The following is a 26,165-nucleotide window of genomic DNA, read 5'->3' on the forward strand; positions in this document are numbered from 1 at the left end:
CTCTCCGTAGTCGGTCGACCGGATTAACCATTCGCGTGAGGGTCGAGGCACGAGAAGAGAAGTTTAAAATTGAGTCGAGTCGAGTTGGAAGAGCCTCGGCAGCATCCAGCTGACCACTGATTGTGAATTCGTGGTTTTATCCAAGTTTCCGCGTACGTTAGTCACCGTTGTTGAACGGTAGCTAAAACCATAATATTAGCGTATTGATATTAATAATTTCACGCACGATTATATCGTACCATTCAATTCTACAGGCGTTTATCGAACTACGAGTACGTAGGGTATAAAAGTTTTATAAATCGGTTATGTTCTTCGTGGTGCTGCGGTGGTTGATCAAGTTGACCGTATAACGATATAATTTTGTAACTGTTTTTAAATCGTACACACTTATTACCGCGGTTGCTGAAGTCATACTTAAGATAACTCACAGGTTCGTGCAGAATCAGTGAAAGAAAACAATCGACGTTCCATAACGGTAATTAATTTCTACCGGATCGACTGGATGCATTATCAGAAATAAACTGATAAGCCGTCGTCAAGCTTTCATTCTTCAAGTGAAAAGTAGAGTGTGGGGAGAGGAACATTCCTTCGAAGAATGTAAATTATACCATCGTTGTTCACTCGAGAACAACATAAAGGGAACTACTGATGTTCCCATCTGATTATAACCGTTGTACGCAATGATAACATGAAAGCTTCGTACTTCCAACGAGCTTTGTCAAGGCCATACATTCCAACGTTATTCAACTCATTGAAGGACGACGACGAAGACCACGTGTGTTCATCTCTTTGATCAGGTTAGCAAATTAATTCTGTCAATTTTGGTAATGATGCACCATTGTTTCGACTTCTTTTTTTCACCTGTCCTACGAAAAGGAATTATACTAGAATGAAAGGCTGTTGAAGTTTTCGAAAAACACACATTTTTCAGCCCAGACAAATCACAGTCTCCAATTTAGCGATAATCCGTTGGGAATGGTAATTTTATCCCGTCAATGAAATAGTTGGGATGATCGGTCAGATGCGTACAAAAATATGCACACGTTGAGGAATAAGGATCTCTGCACTTGTTGCAGAATTTATTTATTCTGCTTTAGCTATGCCACACCTATGACATACATTTCTTAATTTCTTAACTTTGATTTTTCACAAGCGGAATACGGTTTCATGTTATACCATTTGTCCCGAGAACCGCTCGAATTTCAATGTCAATAGCCGTGAAATATCTTGTGACAAAGCAAACCGATTGATAAAAGGGCGTTATATGTACGCACATTATACGTACGTATGATATCTGGACGTGTACATAAACTGTCGGGATAAAAAGTCCCGTCAGCTCTTTCCGTGTTTGTTAATACTCAGTCAACTTGTTCATTAGATACAAACATTACAAGTCACGAATTACACCTATGAATTTATATTATATCATACCTACGTATTTATTACACGCGACACCGAGACATTCTCACGTGGTAGACACAGTAGCTCTAATTATCTTCCAATTAACGCTACGTTCTGCCGTGTCCGTAATTATTTAACATCCTCATTCAACGTTGCGGTCGTTTGGAAGATAAAATACAAAAGGAAAAACTATAAAAAGACGAGTGGGTATGTTTCCGAAACAGCAGTATCTCTATTTATTCTCGTTACATTTTTTTCTGAACGGCAGCTTCATGTCGATCGAAACGCGTCTCCAGTTTCATATAAGAAATAATAATCGTCAACCATCACCTTGGAAAAAATTGCACACATGCCTCATTAGTTATTATTTCATTTCGTTAGTTATTTATGAAATGCGTAACCAGATATTGAATGTTCCACATAAAAGCTCTCTTCGTAAATCGTCGTCAAACTAGCCGTTTCTATGCAATCGTGCCTCGAACATTGAACTATGTTTTCAATTTTATTTTTTGACTTTGGATTTTTGTAACTACCACTAATAACAATATTCAAATGAATGAAATACATACTCCTGAAGGAAATTTGATGCGCTACAAGACACATCTAACATTTCTCATTACAATCACTCTAAGTTATTCAATGTTGAAGTTGAATTCAAAAGCACTAATAACTTTTAAAGCATTGAATTTAATAAAAAATGTTAAAAGAAATGTCTTGTAGCGCATCGAATTTCCTTCAGGAGTATGTATTTCATTCATTTGAATATTGTTATTAGTGGTAGTTACAAATATCCAAAGTCAAAAAACAAAATTGAAAGAATAGTTCAATGTTTGAGGCACGATTGCATAGAAACGGCTAGATTGACGACGATTCACAAAGAGAGCTTTTTTGTAGAGCATTCAATTTTCTACAAAAAAAGTCACTAAGTTAATTTCGCTTACCGCCATGGATTGTAAGATACGAATCAAAACCCCGCTCAGTAGGAAGAAATCAAAAATTGCGATGATAGACCTCTTCAGGAGCTCAAATTCTCAGAATAATTTTTTTCGTTATGCCAAATAATATTTTCAAAGTACCGTTAGTAAGAAAAAGTAGTCGAGTTTTTCGGCCCAGTCTAATATGTATACATATACATCCGTACATACGATATTCGCGAGCGGAAATCCACACTCGATTAAGTCTTACGTTGAAGATTTTTCTTCAACTTCGATCGGAACATAAAAAAAAAGTATGTACGTGTATAATAGGTATATGAGAATGAAAAGATGAAAACGCGGTTGTATGTATGAATCACAGCCACAAGTTTCATTGAATTCTTTTTGATATGGTATAGAAAAATTCTGAAAGAATCTTTTGTGTGGATTTTTGTTGCCACGTTTATTTTGGTGTCGTGATCATTCGGCGGATTCGATTGGGTAGATATAATGAAATCTGATTTGATCAACCGAACGACGAATTCACCGCCGTCCGTTCCCAAACAATATGGCGGACTGATTTTTCACGGAAAAATAAATCTCCTCGTTTTACTACCCATAAATAAATCGTCTACGATCGTAACATGAAATACTACTTATTATACATGTAAATATTTTTACAATAATAAAGAAACATCTTGAGTGTGAAATATAAGGTTATCTTGTATACAATCTTGTCCACATAGAAGTGTGCCCGGAAGGTATATTTTTATTAAAATTCTTATCATAAACATTTTAAACGCGTGCTGATCGGCAGTGAACGTCCTCAGCTATATTCGTTAGTTCACGATAAATAAAAAACAAAATTTCTGTGGAATTTTTCGTTCGCTATCTGCATCGAAGCTGATTTACGATTTACTGCAGCTTCGAAAATTGTTCTCTTTCTCCCTTCGAATCCGTAGAAAGAAATATCATCACCTGTTTCATATGCGCGTACTACGGTCATGGAAATTCTGCTGCAATCCCCGTATACTATATATACATGCAATACAGTGGCAGGATTTTTTTTCTTTTACTTTTCTAGACTTATTCGCGGGCTGCAACTACGTACGTACATATTCATATAGAATCATGTGTAGGTAGAACGATTTTCATTCAACACATACACGTATGTACTGCACGTATTATATACCCATATATGCATTGCAATATCAAAGTAGAACTCAAGGATTTGATCGATTGAATGGAAACCAGCTATACGTCGATTCTTGACTCGCTCACGCGCGGATATTGCGATGCCCTATCGTCTTTGCCTCCGCGAAAATTCATATCTGTCGTCTTTTCTGTAGAGACCGGGAGCTCGTCTAATTTTCATCATGAAAAATTTCAAACTGATTTTCGACTAATTTTAAAATATAAAAAAAAAAAAAAAAAAAAGATGATGTACCAATGATTATTTTATTATGCAATTGATATTCGCGAATGATATGCACGTGTATATTTATGTACGCATAACATAGGTGATATGTGGGCCTCGAATATAGATGATCAAAAGTTTCATATAATATCTGATCAAAGCATAATCAATGAAAATATTTCCAGCCGATCGACTACAAAGTTTGCTCTATAGAAAAATGGGAAAACAAATATTTGGCACGAGCTTATTTATACGTGTCCCCGTACGCGTGTACAACTAGGAAGAATAAATTTTATTACAGATGCTAGTAGGCACTAGGTATATAAATGTATGTATATTATAAAACTTTTTGAATGTCGCGTGCTGCCACCTCGTTTCTCACGATGATTTGTGAGTTATATTTCAGTTATTTAAAGATTATAAATCTGTCCCGAGGTATAAACGACGAGGCTTTATTCAGCGGGTGGGACCCGATATTAGAATCAATACCAAACCCATTGGCGTACCTACATGTTGCGTATTTATATTCATCTCGTTTTTCCTTCATTCAATTTTGTAAATGAAAATTATTGTTTGCACGGGTAATTGCATCGTCGTTGCACACGCCGCTAATCAGCCGATTATTTGCGAGTCTGAAAAATATGCGTGGGAAAGAAAAGACGACGAACATACACGTACAAGAATGAAGGGGGATTCACTCTTTTACATGGTTAAATCTTGCATGATGTTGAAGTCAGTTTTCCCTGAGCAGCTATGCGCCAGAGCGTGTCCAAAGAACTTACATAGACTTATACTGACAACGAGAAGTTGAGCGACCATATCAACGCCTCGCTGAATTTACATCTCTTTGTTTTTTTTATTGATGAGTTTTCCGACTTACGTTCTGGTGTTTAGTCACTGAAAACTACGGAGAATCTTTCTCGACACAAATCCAAGAAAATCAAAGTATCACACGTCAATTTGTGTAGCATAAATTTATTTCCAAGAGATTTCTTGAAAGAAAAAAAAATCCAGTCATTGATGCTGGATAAAAAAATAAAACAAATTAGTTTACGCATTAAAATTTTTTTTTTTTTTCTCAATTTTTGCTACATAAAAAATAAATTTTGAACATCGTTAGCTACCTTGGAATATTTATTTTCCTTTCTATACATAAGGTTTCATTTCTTTCTCTTCATTTTTGGGGTGACTCGGATGTTCAAAAACTGAGCAGAAAATATGGCCCTTGCACGGTGCGAATGCGGATGATTCACGTGTTTATAAATTTAATGATGAAAAACGGGTTTCTCACGAACATTGAATATACCAAAAAATTGTAAGCCAATCACATGAAAAATTACACCTTTTATCGAGATAAAGTTTAGAATTTTTGAAGACTCTGCACGGGTGAAATTGATTAACGATTCGTTACACCAAGTGTCATTGTCCGCCGACTACGCGTATAGCATGGGCTGGTAACTCTTCCCACCTGCTTACACTCAATTTGCATGACATTTACCTGTCGAGAGGCAGAGGCGAGTGTCATTCTCCACCCTGCATAGATATAGGGCGATAAATCTGCACTATAGGGAGAAAAAGCTAGGAAGATCTCGAACGGATTCCTCTGGGTCTCGGAGGAACGTGTGCAGTAGAAATAATATATTTATATTCGTATCACAGTTATCTTATCTACTTGTGAATCATATTTTTATCGTCGATCCGTGTCGTTACGGACGTCTTCGAATGCAAGAACACATCTCATTTGCATACAGAGAATCCCACACTTAAAAGTAATGCACTGTGCGGCACGATGTACGCGGAAGCACCCGGGCCGGACGTTATTAAATTTAACAATTCAAAGTACCTAGCCATTCGCGCTGCAGTATACGTACAATGTATGTAGGTACGTGTGGGTATTATGCACGGGTACAATTCGCAAAGAATTATACTCGAAAAAGTGTGGTATTAACGCATGACTGAACGATATGGTTCAATTTTAAAACGTACCTTTTTGAGATAATTGAACTCCTGAACTCTGTAACAACTGTGCGACGAATCGAATACTTCAATGGGCTAGAAATTGTGTTGTGTTGTTATTTTTAAAAACTAGGGGCTTCGCACTCGCTTTGTCGTCATGAATTCTATTTCTTTTTTAATAAGATTTCTTATACAAGAGCAAACCTATGTTTGCTCTGTCAGTTTCGAAATTTAAAGCAACATTTCATGTTCACATAGTTCAGATCGATCAATCAAAAGGCAAATTTTGAATATTACTGATCTTTCAGATGTTATTCATAAAATTGTGAATAATGCAGCGCATAACCGTTATGAATTTAATTCTGATTATTTTTATTGCATGCTAATTTTTGTCATTTATTTATCTTTTTTAATAATTTATAACTGAACATTATTTTTTTTTTTTATTTCTTATTTTTTCTTCTCTTTATATTTTTCTGCTTTCCTTTTTCCTTCGTTTCTTATATTTTTTATTCTTCCTTCTCTTCCTCTTTTTTTCCTTTCCTTTTTCTTCTATTTCTTTCTTCTCCTTCACTCTCACCTCCGTTTCTTTTTCTTCCTCTCTCTTTTCCACGATTTCCGCCCGCTCGCATAGCATGAAATCCCATGAGTCGTCTGTAATTTTATTTTCTAAATTTGATTTATTTCGAAATTTCCACCATCGGACCAGGTAACGTTCATAATGATGCGGATTTATATAAATGTTTATCCGTCAAGATTTGCATTCTTATGAGATTTTCATACTTATAGATTGTTCAAAATTGTATTTCCTTCGACCGTCAGCGTCTGTTTAATATTTTCCATCTGCAATATAACCACATTATGTCGACATCTATCCATTTTTCTCAACATTGATGAATTATCTCAACGATTAATTAAAATCGACTTACTTTTTCAGCTCATACCGATGTGTGCAGGTTACACGAACTTGCTTCTTCGCAATTTGTTGTAGAATGAATTTATTTCTAACAAACTTTCATTTTTTCATTCTGTTCTTTGTTTATTACTATGGTATTACAACCAAATTTCTACCCAATGGCTGTAGTACATTTTGATTGACTTTGATTGGTTGTTGAAAACTGTTCACCAACGAAAATGCGGTACAATTCTCATAACTTCAATGGAATCTGTCTGTTAAAAAAAACAATGGATTCTGTTTTTTCGTTATTATTATAATTATAGTTTCAAAGTATTATGATTATTTGTCTCAAGACTGTTTTTATTAAATAGAGAGACAATTAGAAGAGATGTGCGCATTTAATTTGGGATAGGTCGCTAACAAGTGGTTCAAAGAATTCGCATATCGTTAGATCAAGAAATCACTGTCATTTGAAAATTTCGACAGATTTCCATCGAAATTTTCCAATTTTCAGTTCACCTAATGGTGGGGTGGTCGAGACGTACGTGGAAAAACCTTGTTCAGGTTCGAGTGAGGCTATACTTGACATATTATTCGGAGGTCGTTCATCCGAAATGTAAAATTTATTCGATTCGTATGAAATTCATTCACTTGAAACATACCTACACCGATCCCGAGTGCAATTTACTTCATCGTATAATGATATATACGTATAAGGTCGTATAACCTTATATACAACGATGAAAAATATACGAAAATTTATTCCGACGAATATATATAAGACTTCTTTACCTCTCTCGAATGGATAAAAAGAGATGAAGCAAAAATAGAAGGAACGAAAAAAATTATTTCATATTGTTAGACTTAGATTCGTTTAATCATATTCAATAAAAGTTTATTTGTTTCGAATATACATGTAAATGTATAATAGGGTGTTTAAAAAAAAAAAAAATTTTTTTTGTTTCTTGATGGTGTCGAAAAGTTGAAAGTACATTTAAAAACTAGAATTTTGGCGCCTATTGGAGCCCTTGATATTGATATTAAGGTTTGCCTCAATCCATTTGTAATTTTTCCATTTAAATAACACAGGAAATTTTTTTTTGCATTTTTGAATTTTAATTACTTCGGAATGACTTGTTTACGCAACATCCCCATCGAAGGTGTTATATGAAATTTCACGCTCTACAAAAAACGTCTGAAGGTCAAAGTTCCTCTGACCAACCATTTCAAAGATATCTGCGATCAAAAGTAATATCAATCAAAAATTTCAAATATTTTCCAATAAAATTGCGAAAAAAAATCATACTTTATATTTATATTGTTTTTTGTTATAAAGATTTGATTATTTAATAAAATCTGTTAGTATTTGGTAGAAAATAAAATAAATTTCTTATAAGAGAGACCCAAAAATCATTTGTTTGATATTTTTAACTTTTATATTTATGTATTTGTGCTTTTTGTAAATTACGTATGGAGTAAATGAGCAAAAAAAAGTTCAAAATCACAGATTAACAGAATTCAATTGATTATACAAAAGATAACAATATAAATATAAAGTATGATTTTTTTTGCAATGTTATTGGAAAATATTTGAAATTTTTGATTGATGTTACTTTTGATCGCAGATATCTTTGAAACGGTTGCTCAGAGGAACTTTGACCTTCAGACGTTTTTTGTAGAGCGTGAAATTTCCTATAACACCTCTCATTGGGATGTTACGTAAACGAGCCATTTCGAAGTAATTAAAATTCAAAAATGAAAAAAAAAAATTTTCTGTGTTATTTAAATGGAAAAATTACAAATGGATTGAGGCAAACCTTAATATCAATATTAAGGGCTCCAATAGGTGCCAAACTTCTTGTTTTTAAATTAACTTTCAACTTTTCGATACCATAAGGAGAAAAAATTTTTTTTTTTTCTTTAACACCCTAGTGTATATGCATACATACATATACGTACGTACATATATGTACGCATTGATATAATATAGAAGGGGAAAAATATGTAAATTTCAACCAAGAAGTAAGCACAGTCCACAGTAAACCCTTTATAATGTTTCTGTCTAATTCTGAAAGCTAGAGAGGCGTAACTCTCAAGGAATTGCGTAGATTTATTTCGTATATAGTGTACGGGCCATTCCACGTGAACCGGATCAGTCACCTCTCAGATATTTTTTTAATTTGGCATGTCGATTGTCCATGGGGAGTTAGATTTTTGCGCCGCCGAGTGTCTACCAAGTAGCGAGCGCGGAGTCCCAATGCGTCCCTATATCTCGAAAACGAGAAATAACACATCTCTGGAACTTACTCTATCGCTTTGCCGTGTTATGGGGAAGCTATGGAATTTTTTCCAGATTTTTTAACGGTGTCTATCATCGCGAAAATGACTCGTGAATACCGCGGTCGAGCGTACACCAAGTAGCGTCCGTAGAGAGTAGATAGGGTCTCTGTCGCTCGACGCGCGTCATCACGCGCATAGGCGTCGACGAGCTCGAATTCATGCGCGCCGCCAACTTCGATGATTTTTTACTCGAAAACCAAGCCGAACGCATCTCTGAAATTAATTCACAGGCTGTAGTATAGTTCAAAGTATATGTCAGCATTTTTTTTTAATTTTTCGGTGCTATCCGTCAGTGTTTTAAAAATCCTTTAAAATCTCATTGTCAAATAAACAAATGATAAATAAACTTTTTCGGCACCATTTATTTTTTTCATAAATCTATAGCCTCATCCGCGTAAATTTAAAAAAAAATTGAATCTAACATGATTTTTGACAAAGTTATGATTTTTTAAAGAAACCGCCTCTCAATTTTTTGATTGTTCATAATAAATCGAAATTTGCACTAATTCAAAAATCCTTTGGCACAAAAATCTAACTCCCCATGGACAATCGACATGCCAAATTAAAAAAATATCTGAGAGGTGACTGATCCGGTTCACGTGGAATGGCCCGTATACATATGTAGGATTTTAAAAATTAATTTCACGACGTTTAATTTTGTGGGTTACGCCGCTTCGATACGGCTGCAATGTATTCTATGTACGCGACATTCGAGCGAAAAAAAAGAAAGGAAAAAAAATTGGGTTACGTCCTTCTGGTTTTTTATTTCTCACATATTATAACGTGGAACGCAGCGATCTTCCTTTCACGTCACGTGCCGTTTCTCGGTTACCAACTATATAAATATATCACATAACTCAGCAAAGCTAAGACCATCAGCCGAACTAAGGCCGAGGGCAAGGCCTTCCATTGACCCTGGTCAAAATCCACCCTCTAGTAGAGCCGCTCTTGTTCGTTGCCCCGGAAGGGCGGAGTTTCAAAGAGCCGCTGTTCATATGCCGTGCAAAACCCTGAGAAGCTTCTCGTCATTATTACCCTCCATTTATAGGGCATGGGCCTTCCGCACTTCTGGCTTGTGTATAAATACAACCCTTCCACACAGATGGATTTTTCGCGATTGTAATATCAAAGGATATGAAATTAAGAGGGGGAACAAAAATATACGCTCTTTCTCACTTTTTCTCGATCACCCCGTTTTACGTTTATTACATTTATTTCAAATTTCCGTAATATCTATATACATATATGTATATATATTCGTATAAAAGCTATACAATATCGTAACTACGCACATCCAGTTGGCTGAAAATTCGCAAACCCGATCGGCGGCGTACACGCATAGGGGAGGTGGTTGATTCTTGAGATTATGTGGGGCTACGCACGTACATACATACCTCGGTAGGTTGATAGGTATATGTATAAAAGCTTCGACGTATTCGAGTAAAAATTGTCAGCGGGTCGAACGATAAATTTTCCCTTTTTATCACTACAAATAAACTTCCGCGGGCTTTCGACGGTGTAAGCGTATACCTACTTACACCTACACGGCGAACAACCTTTTCCTCTTTTCTATGTAAGTATATACCGATCCACCGCCGATCAAGTATATTACTGTTATTATCATTATCGTTGTTATCATCATTGTTATTATTATTATTATACCCGCGTTCAGATTCGGTCCTAAAAATATGTAATGGCTTTCCCCCGAAAAAGTAGCTATGTAATGTGAGAAACTCTATGTAACAGAAATATCAAAAACTTGTCCGCAGAGAATAAATTGTCAGGCTGTGTCTCCATTTTTTTTTTTCTTCTATTCTTTATTTTTTTTTTATTTGATTCAATCAACGCTCTTGATTAATTAAAAAAGAAGACAAGAAAAAATACGAGATTCTCAAAATTCATGAATTATACATATGTGCTATGTGCCATACGTATGGAGTTGAAAAAGTCGTGGTTTGGTGAGATACGAAAATAGAGCTATTGCGAAATTTGACGATGGTTGGCTCGGGAAAATTTTGTAAAGTTGAAAAATATAGAAGCTTTGTATGTACGTAGGATTCGAGCTTGCGCTCGGAGCACGTAACGATGCTCGCGTTCTATCTATATGTATGTATACCGCCGGGGTAGTAGGTACGCCTCCTTTTTCCGTGTAACTAGGAAGTGGAAGCTTTTAATTACAGTTACGAATACCTAGAAAATTAGTGAGTTGGTTCAACATTGTACTATACGTACACACGACAACGCCTAATGAGCGACGTCGGGTACATTCCGTGCATCTCGCGATATTGCGCTACGGTTGCGACAGACTTAAAATTTTATATCTACAATAATTCGTGACGTTTTATCCGATGTAGGTATTTTCTGAAAACTTTCATTCGCATTCATAGAATCCATAACACGGATTCGAAATATCCATTACGTTTTTCATTTTACTCGGTAGTTTTTCACGATAGAAAATTTTTCTCAGAGTCAAAAGAATCACTTCGGGTCCAATCCCTTCGTGTTTTCGGCCCTGGAATTATCATTCATGCGAATACGTTGCAAAGCGAGTTCCTATTCACTTGCACAACGGCGTTATACACAGGTCAGGTTGGGGAGCGGATCATTTCTCATACTTACTCGGGACAATGAAAAAGTTTGAACTTTTTGACGAATGCCGAGCTGTGTAGCATTCTTCCTGTTATACGTTGTATTCCTATGCCCACCCATACGTTCGAGCACTCAAGATGCGCGACATCTGCTCTCGGCGTGACTGACGATCGGGATACGCGTTCTCAATGTCGTACTCGATTCGAGTCAGGCTACATGGACGCGAAAAAAATTATGAAATACTCTCCAACAATTATTTTTTGCGTAAAAAAGAGAAATTATTCATTCGAACTTTTCATCAAATTCGAGATACGTATTTAATAAACATTCTCCGAAATTTTCGTTGAAAAATATTGATAACCCAGCCGTTGCGACGTAATTTCCGGTGACTCAACTCCATTTTTTTTTGGTCAATGTTTGGAACTGGGGTCCACCGTATTTTCGCTCATAATTAATTGAGAAATTTCTTCTCTTAAATTACTCTATTTTTCATGCACGTACTTTACGATGAAAAATACTTTTAAACTTTTCAAAAATTAGAGCATCACAATTTCGATAAAATAAAATATCAAAAATACGACTGTTTATCATTTAAAAGTTAGAAAAACTATTCGAAATATCTAATTTTCAAAATTCTTGTATTTTTTCTGATCAATCCGCCGTGAAACTGAAACATTTTAGAAACGAATAGATTCAAAAAATTGTTAATTTTTCGATTTTACTAATTTTTTATACAGATTTATATATTTCACTCTTACATTTGAGTCGATTGGAGGGGGAAAAAAAAAAAAAACCAACAAATTTCACACGCCCTTTAGGCATTAGTAACTCGATATGCATGCCGTGCGATTCTCAGAGGTATACGAGTTCTTCGTCTCCGTCGACAAAGAGACCACGTGCTCGTACATATCGAACGGGTCATTTCCGCTCTTTGCAGAAATTTTTTTATAACATTATCTTGATTTTTTCTGCGGCTATACGGACACTTCAACGTACGTGTATATAAAACGTACGTGGCATGCGAACGTGTAACGTTATCGTCGCGGTATTCCTTGCGTTCATTAAACCGCTGCTTTGGTGTACGCAATTTATTTATGGTATGTATTACATATATGTATAAATTGCAGAACGTAAAACGTCGTTGCCAGTGAACGATGTTGCTCGGACCTACGAGCAATATTATACAATATTACAACACGTGCCACGGTGCAGCAAAATAAACGAAGAAAAGTTTAGTCGAAAAAAATTACCGGTCGCAGTGCAATTCGCTTCACTATACGTACGTACGTACAATACAGCCGTGTCGTTTATACTAATGTCAACGTAGTGTGATACAATAATGATAAATCATGACGACGAATACGATTACGATAAATCAGACGCCATCCGGATGGTCTACAGAAGTTCGAACGTTCGGAAAATTTACGGTGAGTTTTGCTGCCTCCGCTTCAGCTCCGAGCCGAAATATTGTAAATTGTGAATTTGAAAAATAAAAAAAATAAAAAAAAATAAAAATAAAAAAAAAAGAGAGAGAGAGAAGATTTTTTTCGTTTATTTTCTGCTTTGAAGCGCGGGTGCGGGATAACGTGGGGTGTATCTACGCCCCTGTTCTAAATTTTAATCAGAGGGTTTAATCGGCGTTTTAGTCGAGAGACATTTATTTATGCAAAGCAACATCGTTGCGGCGGTTAAAGGGAACGCGAATGGTACGGTACAACTTTAGCAATTAACTTTTAGCGAAGTCGTGCATCAACGTGCCGTGGAATTGTAATCCACCCGCGTACTCTATGATGCTCGTTTCTGACGTTGGTGCAACAGCCAGAAGTTTAACACGATTTATGTATAGCGACTACACGGGATTATAAACATTTCGTTAACCTTAAACCTCAGCTGCGAAGGAAAACTACGTTTACGTGGGCAGAGGCGAAAGGAAATCTGATTGTGAAACGCGCATATTTTCAAGATCGAAATTAAGGTGACCTTGTTCGTTAAATGGATGTACGCGGCTATTTCGCGAAGACGGTGAGGCGCGGGAAATGAAAAATAGAAAATTATACATCTGCACATCAAATTTAATGCGAGCGGGGCTGTTGCTGTTGTTTCAGACACCAGACTCTCACGTAATACAACGATAATTAATAATGATAATGAATTATTGATCAACCGGGGTAATTGGTATATAATATGATGTACAAATATTACCAACAGCAGGCGTTCGGCTTTGTTAGAGCTCGAGTCACTTGTTCGCAAATATTGACAGTTGAATTTCTGATTAGTGAAATAGAAGGGCATCCGTCGCGTCGTCTTTACCCAACCGAATTTCCGATACCATTATCTGTTTGGGGGGAATATATCCGCATGAAATTATATGCTCTCAGATTTGGGCTGCAGTCCATATTATAAACGAAAACAATTTGAAGCGCTCATGTTACATACGAATTTTTCACGTTGGTGCGGATAAATGTATCGTACAAATATATGGAGAATCTTTATGCGTCGCGATATATCACTTCTCGAGGACCTGAATAACAAGGAAGGAAAGAAAAGAACTTTGTTCCCCAGATAATTAGGATTATCTTAATCCAATTCAATTGAATCCGATTGCATAATGTTTGAAGATATAACGTGCGATTTTTTCCTGGTTTTTCTTACGAAGAGTTTTAATTATTACATAATCGCAAGAATCTGTATCAGAGTTTTCTTCTAACGTGCACTTTAATCCATTCTACCGAGGTTATAATAAATCTGTGCAACTCTCGACGAGTAGTCAAGTACGTACGTACGTCATATCTGATCGCGATTAATTATGACCACTGAAGTAAAAAAGTAAAAACAATTTTTCCGAATGAAAGTTAAGCAGCTGCCGCGGTATGGGTGTGTAACTTATCGTGGATAATCGTGGATAATGATCTCTTTTTACCGGGTGGTTAATCGACTCTGAAGTACTATCAGCCCACATTAAATACTTCTCAAATACTTGACGACATCGATAACGCACCACCGTGTACGATATTACAGCTTACGTGTCACTCGTGCGTTCGTTCAGCTTTCGAAATAACATAATGCCAAAGCGCTACATTCCACCTCATAGATTGACGGCATTCCACGTCAAAACAACCACTTTTTTCAAAATAGTTTTTCAACCCGATGAAACATTTTCGACATTTCGAAGGGTCTCGGAAGCCGCTTACGGACGCCAAAAATCAAAATTTCCAAAAACTATACAATTTATGGTAGAAATTGCGAAGTTCCAAAATTTTTTTGTCGTTTTTTGTATAGTTTTCTCAAGTATTTTAATCTGAAAACCAAATGAATCTATCTACAAAATTGATCGAGTTGTCGTTCCAAACAGTGGAAATTTGACCGACGGTTCGTGTGCCTGGGGTACATTATACGTCCAGAAAGTGTCTTTTCAATCGTTTTAAAAATACTTCATTTTTGGCCGAAAAATCGAAAAAATCCAGAGGTAACTATTCCCTTGGATTTATCTCGATTTTCAGTTGTGTTTTCGAACAAACGGCCCGTTCGACGTGGAATGTCCCGTATGCGGAATCGTAGCGGAATTGAGAACGGTAATTGAATGCGATAGAAATTTTTCAACGAAATCCACATGCGATATTATACTATTTCCCTTTGAAACCCACTCGAGCTACACCTACGCGCGTACACGTGTGTATTACATCGCATTTCGTATACGCGTAGTGCGCCGAATTAGCGATTTTTCATTATTGTATATTAACTTTTATCGGTGTCAGTAGCCGCGCACGCGAAGCGCAACCCCATTCTCTCTCATTCAAATACAATTGGACGTTTTTATATTGTTTTCTGAAGGGGTTTCGGATTACGCGTCGAAATAATCCGACGGATTGACGAATTGGTTAACTAGGCGTATAAAATCGACGACAGATTTATTCAGGTGGTGCAACATAACTCCTATTATCATGCAATCTACCGATATAAGTGCGACGCATTCCCCATTCCTATTATACCTGCGTTACGTGAGATTTAATAGGATTACCAAATTGACAAAAAAAAAAAAAAAAAAAAAAAAAAAAACTAATCCACAGAATTTTGTAGAGCGCATCGCGTTTTTCAACTTGAGATATGATTCGGCTCGTTACGATCCGCTTCTGGTTGGAAGATTTGGAAAATATAAAATTTATCAGAAAACGGAGCGATCCTCCTCGTAAAAATGTGAGATGTATAAATTCTTGGGATTTTTATTTTTCAACCGGTCAAGTTATCGGGTCTCGCGAGTGCCCCCGGTAGTATACCTGAGGTGAAGTCGATGCCTTTAACTCGTGGTCGTCGCTGCCCGCTTGTTTTCCGTGTAACTGCGGCTCGAGTTTCGCTACTGTAAATTCACCGTTCCGCACATCGTAAAACTGTAACTCTTCGTTAGTTCATCCGCTAATGAAACTTTACCGGACATCTTACCTATCTTACATACTATATACATATTACCGCGTCATACCGTCCTCGAAAATTGGGTGATTGCGGGCGAGAAATTAGATGGTGAAATTGAAAAGACGAGAGAAAAGTAATCGAGCTACGATGCGTAAAGAGAAGAGTAATCGATCGGTCTTTGCGGTTAATTGATTCGTTTTTACTCTCCTTGCATACACCTTAATTGTCTAGAGGACGGACGTGAAAACAGACCGTAGGCCAACTGCTGCGCCTTTCCGCACGATCGATCGCGTCGTGCATCGCAAGGGTGAATGACAAAAAAAGTGTGCGTTTAATTACGAACCTATTCACATCGAAACGTACCACCCGGTGTACGCCCACCGCCCACACACCGGGGGGGGGGTTCCATCCTTGAGGGTTATCTTCCCCGGGCATGGTGGGAAATCAAGGGTGCAGATAACGAACCATCCAAGGGGCTGACATTTTATCACGTCCCATACGATGCGTGCGGGGGTTGAATGTAATGCAAGCAACCAGGGGGTAGAATGTTCATATCGCCGAGATAGGGAGGAATTTCTGTTGGCATCTTATATTATATATGTACCAGTACACCCCACGTACGGTGTACGTACGTATGTATACCTATACCTATACAGATACAGAAATTTACGTGGGAAGAAGTCCTCCGCGAATGTTTGCACGTTTCAGTTTACACGTGGCGCGTCCTTGCCGACCTATTTTATCGCGGTAAATCACCGACACCTACGGTCGGACCGAACGTACGTAATACCTACTAGGGAAGGGTTTTCCTCACTCGCAAGAGTTAGAATTGATCGAAATATTGGAACATTTTTTTGAAATATTTGTTGTTTGTTTTTTTTTTCTCATCCTCGGATAACCGAGGCATTTCCGAGCACGATCCTCGAATCCGATACGTACGTGTGACACGGAGTGAATTAGAACGTTGAATTTTTATCCGAGGTAGAATTTATATCGCGACGTTTTATTCAAGTATATGAATTTCCCTTACCCCCCTTGCGAAGGGAATTTCACCTCGTCCGTAAGGACACTACGGAGCTGCGGATATTTTCTGAATATTTTCAGCCCCGTATAGCCCATTATTTAATACGCGTATTCCGTATTTTTTATCCATGCAGCCAAAGCTTAGGAAATACTTATAAACCTCCGGCCCGGCCCTTTTATGCAGGGGATTGTAAATTCGGTGTATCGCTACACCCCGTGCATGACGTAAACGAGGATCGACAGCTAAATCACCAATTTGCGATAGCGAATTTCGGAGCGCGGTTATTTTACCATATACATTCCAGTCGGCTGGAAATTTTCGGCTATTAATCATTCGCGGTATTCGTGCGGGCATTATAATCGAATGGTTTTGAACCGTACGGATTTTTCTCACCCCCCGAGCTAAATTACCTGCCTATGAATATGGCCAATCGCGATTTTGCCGAGTTCAAATCACGACGAATCAAATGTGGCTTACGCGGTGTAACGATTAAAACCCATCCGTCCTGATGCAACAAAAGAGGTTTCATTCGATTGATGGAAAATCCGGATTAGAGTTATACCGACGATTTTCTGACTTCCGAGAATCAATTAATAGCGGGCTCGACCGTTCCGCCCCCGGATTTTCGTTATTCTCTGCGTCGCTGTCGTTGCATAAACCCGTTCGGAGAATCGAGGGCCGAAGAACGCCGATTGTCGAACTCTTCCTCTCGGCAAAGACGTGTTGGGAATTTGCCCCCACTGTCTACGAACGTGACATTTACCCAGATCATCCCCCTGCAACGCCATGAAAAAGCGTCGTTATGCAGCCCCCGCAATTTCCTCGAACTCCCTACAACTCGCCAAGGTTCCCACAGGATTATTTTCGCGAACCGAGTTCCGGTGTACATAACCATGACAACCGAGGACTCGAATATCCTTTGCTCTCTCAACGTCTTCCGTCATCTGTAGTGGAGACTGCCGATATTCGGGGGCTTGAAATGCGCTCTAACGTCCGCCCGATTTCCGGTTCAATTTAATCCCCCTGTTTTGTCAGCAACCGAACACTGACTGGTGTACGGACGTGTGTTTCGTTCGTTCGCCTGATATCGATCTGCAAGTTAAATCGAGACTCGCGGAGTCCATTATATAGTTCCCGCAACCCTTCATGGATCGCTGTAACCCCCGCGGAACGTTCAACCGTTGAAATATACAACGAATATCGGCTGTTCTTCACACGATGACCCGAGTCGAGCGCAGCGCGGTGCCTTCGCGGACGTTACACCGCATGGATTTTTTCAAACGGATTTCCAGCGGCTAAAACTTTCGACGCGCACTCGCTTCGACGTGTGAATCGAGTCCAACGCGAAAACGGTCGCGTTGGACTCAACAGGTCATCGTCGGGAAAATGTCCCGATATTACCTCAGTCGATGGTTTGCGCATTGGAGGGCTTCCAGATTTGCGACGTGACTATGGAGAACATGTTTTTGAAATATTGAGATTTCGCATAATTTTTATTCATTCGTGAAAATGTTCTTCGGCGGTAAAGCGTTCGGTTCAACGTTCTTCTTCATCGTCGAGGAGTTATAGGTCCTGTGGCAGCTATATGTATACCTGTAACCAGATGACAACTTGTCAAAAATTTATTTATTCAGAGATGTTCGGTGTAAGCGTGTGACAAGAGAAGTCACGTCTGATCTTTTACGAGGTTCGGCGGCAGACGTATTTTATTTTCGCGTATCTGTGCAGCGAAATGTAACGCTAGGTTGGTTGGTTTCTTTCCGACGAATGAACATTTTCGCGTAGCATTCGGAGTACCCGCAAACGTTTTTATATTCCGATGTTACGTTCCGAACGCCTCCGGGGACTCTGTCTGTGCATCGGACTCCGGTACGGTATCTATGTCACGATTATCGCGTGATAAAAAACTTTCGTTTCGCAATTTAAAAAATCTGCTGCGAGTCCCACGCACGCACAGGTATACGTGCGTCTTGCCGCTACAATTTCCTCTCGCACGTTTCTTTGCGATACGTCGATCGACGGAAACTTCGCTCCGCTATTTGTTTTTCCTCAACGAGTTACATAATTCTGAACACAAACGGGATACCGAATCTCAATTGATTTGAGATCGCGTAACTCGCAGCGAAATACGATCTCGAATCGACACGTTTCAACGACTCGTTGATTCGGCGAGAAACATCTTTCATTAGCGAGTGGAGCTCGCTCTGTTGTTTTAACAAGTTCCTCGTTTCGTCTGATGTCTGCCGAGTGCGCGTAACGAGGGATCGTCAATTTAATCGCTGTTATTTCGACGGGTCTTTTTGTTCGAAAAAACAAAATGTAATCCGACAACACATTTGTCAAAAGCTTTTGATCGTCGCCGCGCGCGATATACATGTATGTGGGATAAACCATCGAATACCACTCGCTGATCAAGCACTTGCCGGGGCTTAGTGTATGCATAACGCGAATTCACAGCTGATGTGTATATTGCCGCTCGTTACAAACCTCTGTGAAACGTTGACGTGACCCACCCAAAGAATATTTACGAGCCGGTTCCTCAACGGGGTCAAATTTAGACGAGGATAATACGCGCCAATGAAAAACAAAAAAATAAAAACGGACATTTTCTACCGAATTACTTTTTAAACGTTGCCCAACATTTTCCCCGAGTCACTGGAGCTAAAATTTATGTTAAAGCAGAGAAAAAAAAACATTTCTCATCTAAAAATGGTTCTTGCAATCTTTGGATAAATGTCAAAGAAACGAAACTCATATTCTATACGATGAATAATTTCTGCGAAAGGTTCTCTTCGAATATACACTTTGATTGCAGAAGATTGAAGTTTTTTTTTTTTCTTCTTCTTCTCTTTTCAAGCACGATATCTAACCTGACCCAAATAATTTTCGAAGTCTATTTCTACCGGACCTTTTCGATCTATCGACATCTCGAAGGGGTCCTTCTAATCTCAAGGTTAAAGAATCACGGGCTTGTTATAAAAAAAATACGCAAACATTTCACTCTCGAATTATTGAGGGCGCGTTGCGATCTTCTAATTTTCACGCGAAAATCGCCGCTGTTGCGTCAGGTTGCAGTGACGAAAAATAAAGGAATCTTCTATCAAGGAACAGAGGCGAACGGGAGAAGAAGCCATTACCTTCGTTGCACAGCAGCGTCGTATGACGGTAATGAGCGTGCGATGTGAATCCACAGAGAGCAAAGACGTGCAATTCTTTCATGATACCGGATACCCTCCTAATGAGCGTACCGTTGAAATCATCCGTCTCCGAACCGTGGGCGAATCAATGGGCACGGCGAATCCGTTTAAAGGTACATTCAAGTTCTACGGCATCGGCTCATTCGACTGTGACACTGATTCCGAATCTTTTCCATCTACGGATAACGTCTGCGCTATTCGTTGAGCGAATCGAGTCGCACCTCGTATTTATATGACCTTAACGAACAGACCTCTTGTATACGACGCAGATGAGCACAGGGTCAACTTCGCGCGGTAGTGTCATTGTACGTTTATTTTTTTTTCCTCTCCTAATTTCGCGCCTTCTTTCAGCACGAAATAAGTGGATTTTTCATATAGCCGTTTCTGGATGTGCGGAACCCCCGTTAGAATGTATACATATATTTCTATCGCTTATTAGCATTATTATCGTACGTTATACATGCCCAGCCCCGCGTAGAAGAGAGAGATAAAAACTATGGCGGAACTCTGCCATTCCTTGGCTCGTACGTGTAGTGGTGGTTACAAGCGTATTTGTTCCTAACCTGCACCCCTGGGACCTGAATGGGAACTCGTCGCTTTTTTATTACCCGTATTTGGCGGCTGTGCCGCCGTACATTCCGACGTCAAATGGTCCGTTGACGCCTCGAACGTATTCGGAAAGGGCAGAATACTATACTATACACATACCCACGTTGTATCTGTACAATCCCGTTGAGCAGACCTCGGAAGTATGAAATATAAACGCCCGTCTATTTGAACATTTTTTTCCATACCTCATATGGAAAACCAAGAAGTAATGTGTTGTATATTACTTACCTACATACATGCGATGTATATACGCGAGTGATAAAAGGGCACATAACGTATATATAAAATAGTTAACTTGCGCATATACATATACATGTATATAATAGCTACCGGAAAACGGTAAATGGTGCATGGGGCCAAAACATTTTGTACGTATATCGATATCCGATTGATTGATTCCGTTTTGTTGTAACCTTTCGATTTTCGCCACGTTTATTTCCGATCTTATGTATATTTACGAGAGAGTATATATCGCAGAGATACTTTTTCATCTTTCTTCCCGCCTACCTCTTCTTTTTTCTCCGATTTATATTTCGGGATTACCGCTAGACGTAGTATATCACGTCTAGCAGCAGTTTGGTTGATTTAGGTAAGCGAACAATATAGTTCCCACGGAGCAGCGAGTTTTTCATGTTCGCAATGCACTCCGCCAACCGTATTAAAACCATAAAATATCGATCACAAAATATTTACGAACGTTCTCGCATTATTCAAAATCATGTACGAATTCAGCGTCCATGCAAGTTTCGGGATTTCCTGCAACTTTCTCTTCATTTCTAGTGCGCTCTCTACCGTTGCGAAAAACCAGAAATTTTTTGTTTAACGAGCGGTAAAAATTGCAGAGGACCTGTCTTTTTGACCTCGGCGTTCTTTTTTCTGTTTCAGGTAAGCGCGCCGTTTACTTTCCTTTTTTTTTTTTTTTTTTTTTTTTTTTTCCCCTGTTATATTCCGGTGCCGCTGATATTCAAAGCCATAGCCCCGACAAGTGAGACCGTCGGCCCGGGTTTTCATCGCGGGTTGATGATCCGCGCGACGATGATCCACGACGCGGCGGGATCCATTACCTCGCTGCGTATATCGTACCTACTTACTATACAAAGGAAACGAGTGGCAATCCCCGCGATTCATAAAACACAAGTGGGTACAAGGCGGACCAATTTAACCCAACCACTCCATTTACTAATACTAACGGTAACTGTGGGAGTGTACAAAGTATAATAACGAGTAAGTGGGAAAGCAAATTCGTCATGAATTCGTGATTCGTCATTCTTTTTTCTCGAGATTTGAAAAATTAAGAATTTCCAATTTCGTTTAGTTTTCACTCCGAGAAAATCGATACAACGGTGAGTTACGAGAGAGAGAGAGAGAGAGAGAGAGAGAGAGAGAGATGAGAGAGAGAGAGAGAGAGAGAGAGAGAGAGAGAGAGAGAGAGAGAGAGAGAGAGAGAGAGAGAGAGAGAGAGAGAGAGAGAGAGAGAGAGAGAGTTTCTTCAACTTGTTGAAAATTTTTGAAAACTAATTTTATTCAAAAGAAGAAGTCGCTCGAGATCCCCTTCTGCGATTACATATATGTATGTATATTTATATACTTCACCTCGAATGATAACTTTAGCGAGGATTTTGTTATCCTTCCGTAACGCAAGCGTCAATTATCATCGGAGCGTCGACGGTCGAAATTAAACAAAATTTACCACTCCGACGTTCAACGTTCCTCCTATAATCCATTCGAGCGAAATCCTGGTAAAAGTACCTATGTACATCTCTGCGACGATACAACGATAAGTCCGAGGAGGTTTTACGACGGACGATGAGCGAAGCGCGACGCATGCATAGCGCACGCTACGTGACGGTCTAGGAAACGATCTATTTCCAACTACCGTGCGTGTTCCGCGGGAACGGAGGAATCGGTAAAACCGTGAAACAACCCCCTTTTATTCGCGGACATCCGGTTCGGCGTTCCGCGACGACATTTGGAATACCACGCAACGTGTCTCATACATCGTTAATTCGTCTATTCGATGGGAGAAAAAATGTTGCCCGATCGTCTCGTCGTCGAACGCCGCAAGTGTAACGATGTTCCTCCAGCCGATGGAATCCTCTGTGCGATTCGTCACCGTCCGATAAGAAGTGCACGTGGTACACTGCACGGTACAATTGGACAGGTCTCGGTATATAGTATAGCGCGTAGTACACACGTAATGAAATCGACGGGACGATAAAAAGGAGAAAGAAAATGTTGGGGAGAAACAAGGGTGAGTTCTTCGTTTACCAGTTGTCAGGTTAATACCGCGATAGGCGGGAGTTTCTGCTGGAACACTGTGCGGTGTGCGAGAGGGCACGTTGATACACATACACCTGTGTATTTACACGTACGAATACATATATACATACATGTATATATAATGTATATATGTTATACGTGTACATGCCACGTTTGGGTATGTACATGTGGTAATACCTGTATATACCTATGCGAACGTAGTGAGCCGCCGGTAATCAATACTCTTCGTCGTCCTCATCCCTCGCGCCATCCGCGCTGGTCTTTCCCTGCTGCCGCCCACTTGTGCTCCGGGAAGGTCCCTTCTCTCCCCCGTGTCCCTTTCGTCGTATAAGCGCAAACAACGTTGGGAATCCGAATCCTCTGCTTGTGGGTTCCTGTGTACGTACACGCGTGTACGCAAGTGTGTATACCTATGTATATACCCCCGGTGGTACATAACGTACGTGTACTACGTTAATGCCTACCGACCACGCTGACCACCGACCGCACGGCGTGGCGCGGTATGCTACGGTGGCCGACCGTGGCCAGACAGATAGGGCTAATATCGGATCAACGAATCGCTCGACGCGCGTATCGCTCCGAACCGAAATATCCCCCGCGTTTCCAAATATATAAGAACGGGATGTACGGTTTGCTAGACGAGGAGGAGGATATATATCGGGGGGAGCAAATCGTTAGCATTCGGCATATACGTCTGATTCGAAAGTTCGTCGAATGATCGCTTGTAGTGATTACCGGTGGAGAGGAGGTCGAAGGCCCACGCGGGGTAGAAAAATTCCGAATTCAAACGAGCGCTCGAAATCTTCGATAAAATTGTCACCATGTGCGTGTGGAAAACTTGCATCTTTGTATCACGGTATGCAGTGTGGTTTCGAAAAGGTTTCACCCTCCGTAAATTTTCGGAAATGAAAGTTGTTGTTTTTTTTTCCGAAAACTTCACGCCTTGTTGTTAAAGAAAAATGTTCACATCCGGTTGATTTTATATCGCGACCGTACCGCGATACATCAAAGTTCTATACGATGTGGTTGAATTTTCATGCAAAAGCTGTTACAGTCATCAATCAAAACTATACGGTTATCAAAATACCGAAACTCTTGCGGTGTGAAGTTTATGCCGCGAGCTATACCTACTTAGTTCCGTGCAAGTGAAAATTATTAAATCCGACGAGACAGAGGATAAAAGCGCAGGTGTACCGCGGTTTACACTAAGTCATCATTATGCCGACGTAGCGGAACTCATTCCAAAATAATACGGTCGATTTTCATCAAATCAACTTTTTCGAACTCTGGATGACTTTCTATTCGTCATTATTAACCCTTATTATCCGAGGCTCCTTCTTCAATTTCTTTTCAACTAGTCTAACCTGCCGCACGAAGAGCGGTTTGCCCAAAAATTGATCAGCCAATTGATTCGTCGTTAATTGATAAAGTAAGGATTGTTTCTCGTTTTGTCTCGCTCCCCATTTCGCGCTTGTTTCTTTTTTTTCTTTCTTTTAATTTTTTTCGTTCCTTCCCCACCCCCAAAGAAAAAATATGAGCCACTGATTAATTCGGGGTGTTGGAGCAAAACCCAAATACGGGCAGTTCTCCAATTAACAGCGAAAGAAAGAAAAGGGGGAAAAAGAAATATATATATATATATACGTATATACATTGTATACATATAACTATGCGTATCGGCAGAGAGCGTGAAAATTCTGTCTCCGCAGCAACTCCGGCTATACCGATGATCACTTGAAACGAGCGCGGAAAGCTTTATGCCACCTCTTTCAACTCGTACCCAACCTAACCTTGTGCCCACAGGCTTTAACCCTCCGGGATTAAAACAGCTTGGAAAATATTTGGCGCGAGGGGTACGTTGATGTCCCGGATGGACACTTTGATCTTTGAAAGAAACTCCTCACCCACCACTCATTATATTTTAATTCTCCAGAAGGGTCTGACAGGACTCTTCGGTTATATTCTCTCAATCACGCCGAGAACGACGAGCGATTAAAATTTACTCTAATCACCTCTTCACGCCCGACGTGTGCTTTTTTTGTTTGTTGTTGTTTTTTCTTTTCTTCGTTTTCTTCGCCCCTATGATGCTTCGTTTGTAATTTGAAGTTTTGTTATACTCAGCGGGATTTTAATAATTCCTTATTGAAAAAAAATATAGTTTTTGCCAACGGCCGCATCTGACGATGAAAAAACAAGAATACGAAACATGCATTCACAGAACTTCAGAAACTGTGCTGTATTATCTCGCAGTTATTTTTCTTTCCTCATATGGAAGTACATTTTTTCGAATTAATCTGTGCGGGTTTTTATTTTATGCAAAAAGAGCAGAACAAAAAAAAAAAAAAGGATTTTATGTTGTATTTGATCTATTTCCAACGATATCCAGTTAGAGCGAGAGTTGCAGTTGAAGTTGGAAAGTCATAGTTCAGCGGGGGAGAGGGCGGAAGTCCTTCACTCCGCGAAGTGGTGGTGGATGGCGTTCGGACAAAGAGGAAAATCCGCAATTCCGTCACGCGGTTTCGCTGGCTTCGTTATAAACCAAGATTTCAAGGTGTGGAATTGGTTGAGGGAGAAGCGCGAATGATTGAGTAAAATAATCCACCAACCCTCCGTACCTCGCGTTTGTCTTTTATTGCTTAGTAACGCGGTGCGGTTCATTCGTTATACTAATGACTTCCGTGGAAAAAGTTGGATCTAATAACCTGCCCACACAGCTTCACGACGTGACTTAGAAACAATAATTTTAATCATCATAATTATACGTCCGTCGTTCCTCTGAAAAAAATTTCTCAAACTTCTTTGTTTCATTTATTTAGTTTTTCGTTCATATCTTCTACGGGCAAATACGGACAAAATTCTGAAACTTCGGCTGCGGTTAAAAAAAAAAAAAAATTCTTTTCACACCCACCCCCTTTTTCTTACTTTTTTCGGAAATTTGACCTTTGTGAAAAAAAAACCGCGTTTTCATTCATTTGATCTTGTTATGATGAAATATGATTTATGTATGAGGAAATTCAATCCAAACGGATTCACGGATGGATGTGCGATTACGCGCGGCCGGCGGAACTGACAATGAGTTCGTTAGTCATAATCGCACTGTTCAGTTACATCGCTAATTAAATGACCCACCATA

General features: G+C 39.3%; 1 protein-coding gene across 5 annotated transcripts in view; it reads left to right on the forward strand.

The window, feature by feature from the left end:
- The first annotated feature begins 4 nt into the window (after positions 1–4).
- LOC105685253 (regulator of G-protein signaling 7) overlaps positions 5–26,165 on the forward strand; it is a 46,155-nt gene continuing 19,994 nt past the window's right edge. For 3 of the 5 annotated variants that reach the window (XM_020851933.2, XM_020851932.2, XM_048652926.1), the window contains exon 1: positions 12,637–12,942. In XM_020851933.2, coding sequence (XP_020707592.2) covers positions 12,855–12,942 — 88 coding nt within the window. In that variant the 5' untranslated portion in view covers positions 12,637–12,854. Of the gene's footprint in view, positions 798–12,518; positions 12,613–12,636; positions 12,943–26,165 lie in introns of those variants that run through there. The other 2 variants (XM_012399204.3, XM_048652931.1) reach the window with 2 other exon arrangements.

The sequence above is a fragment of the Athalia rosae genome, chromosome 1 (genome assembly GCF_917208135.1).
Source record: "Athalia rosae chromosome 1, iyAthRosa1.1, whole genome shotgun sequence".
In the NCBI taxonomy this organism is placed as follows: Eukaryota; Metazoa; Arthropoda; class Insecta; order Hymenoptera; family Athaliidae; genus Athalia; species Athalia rosae.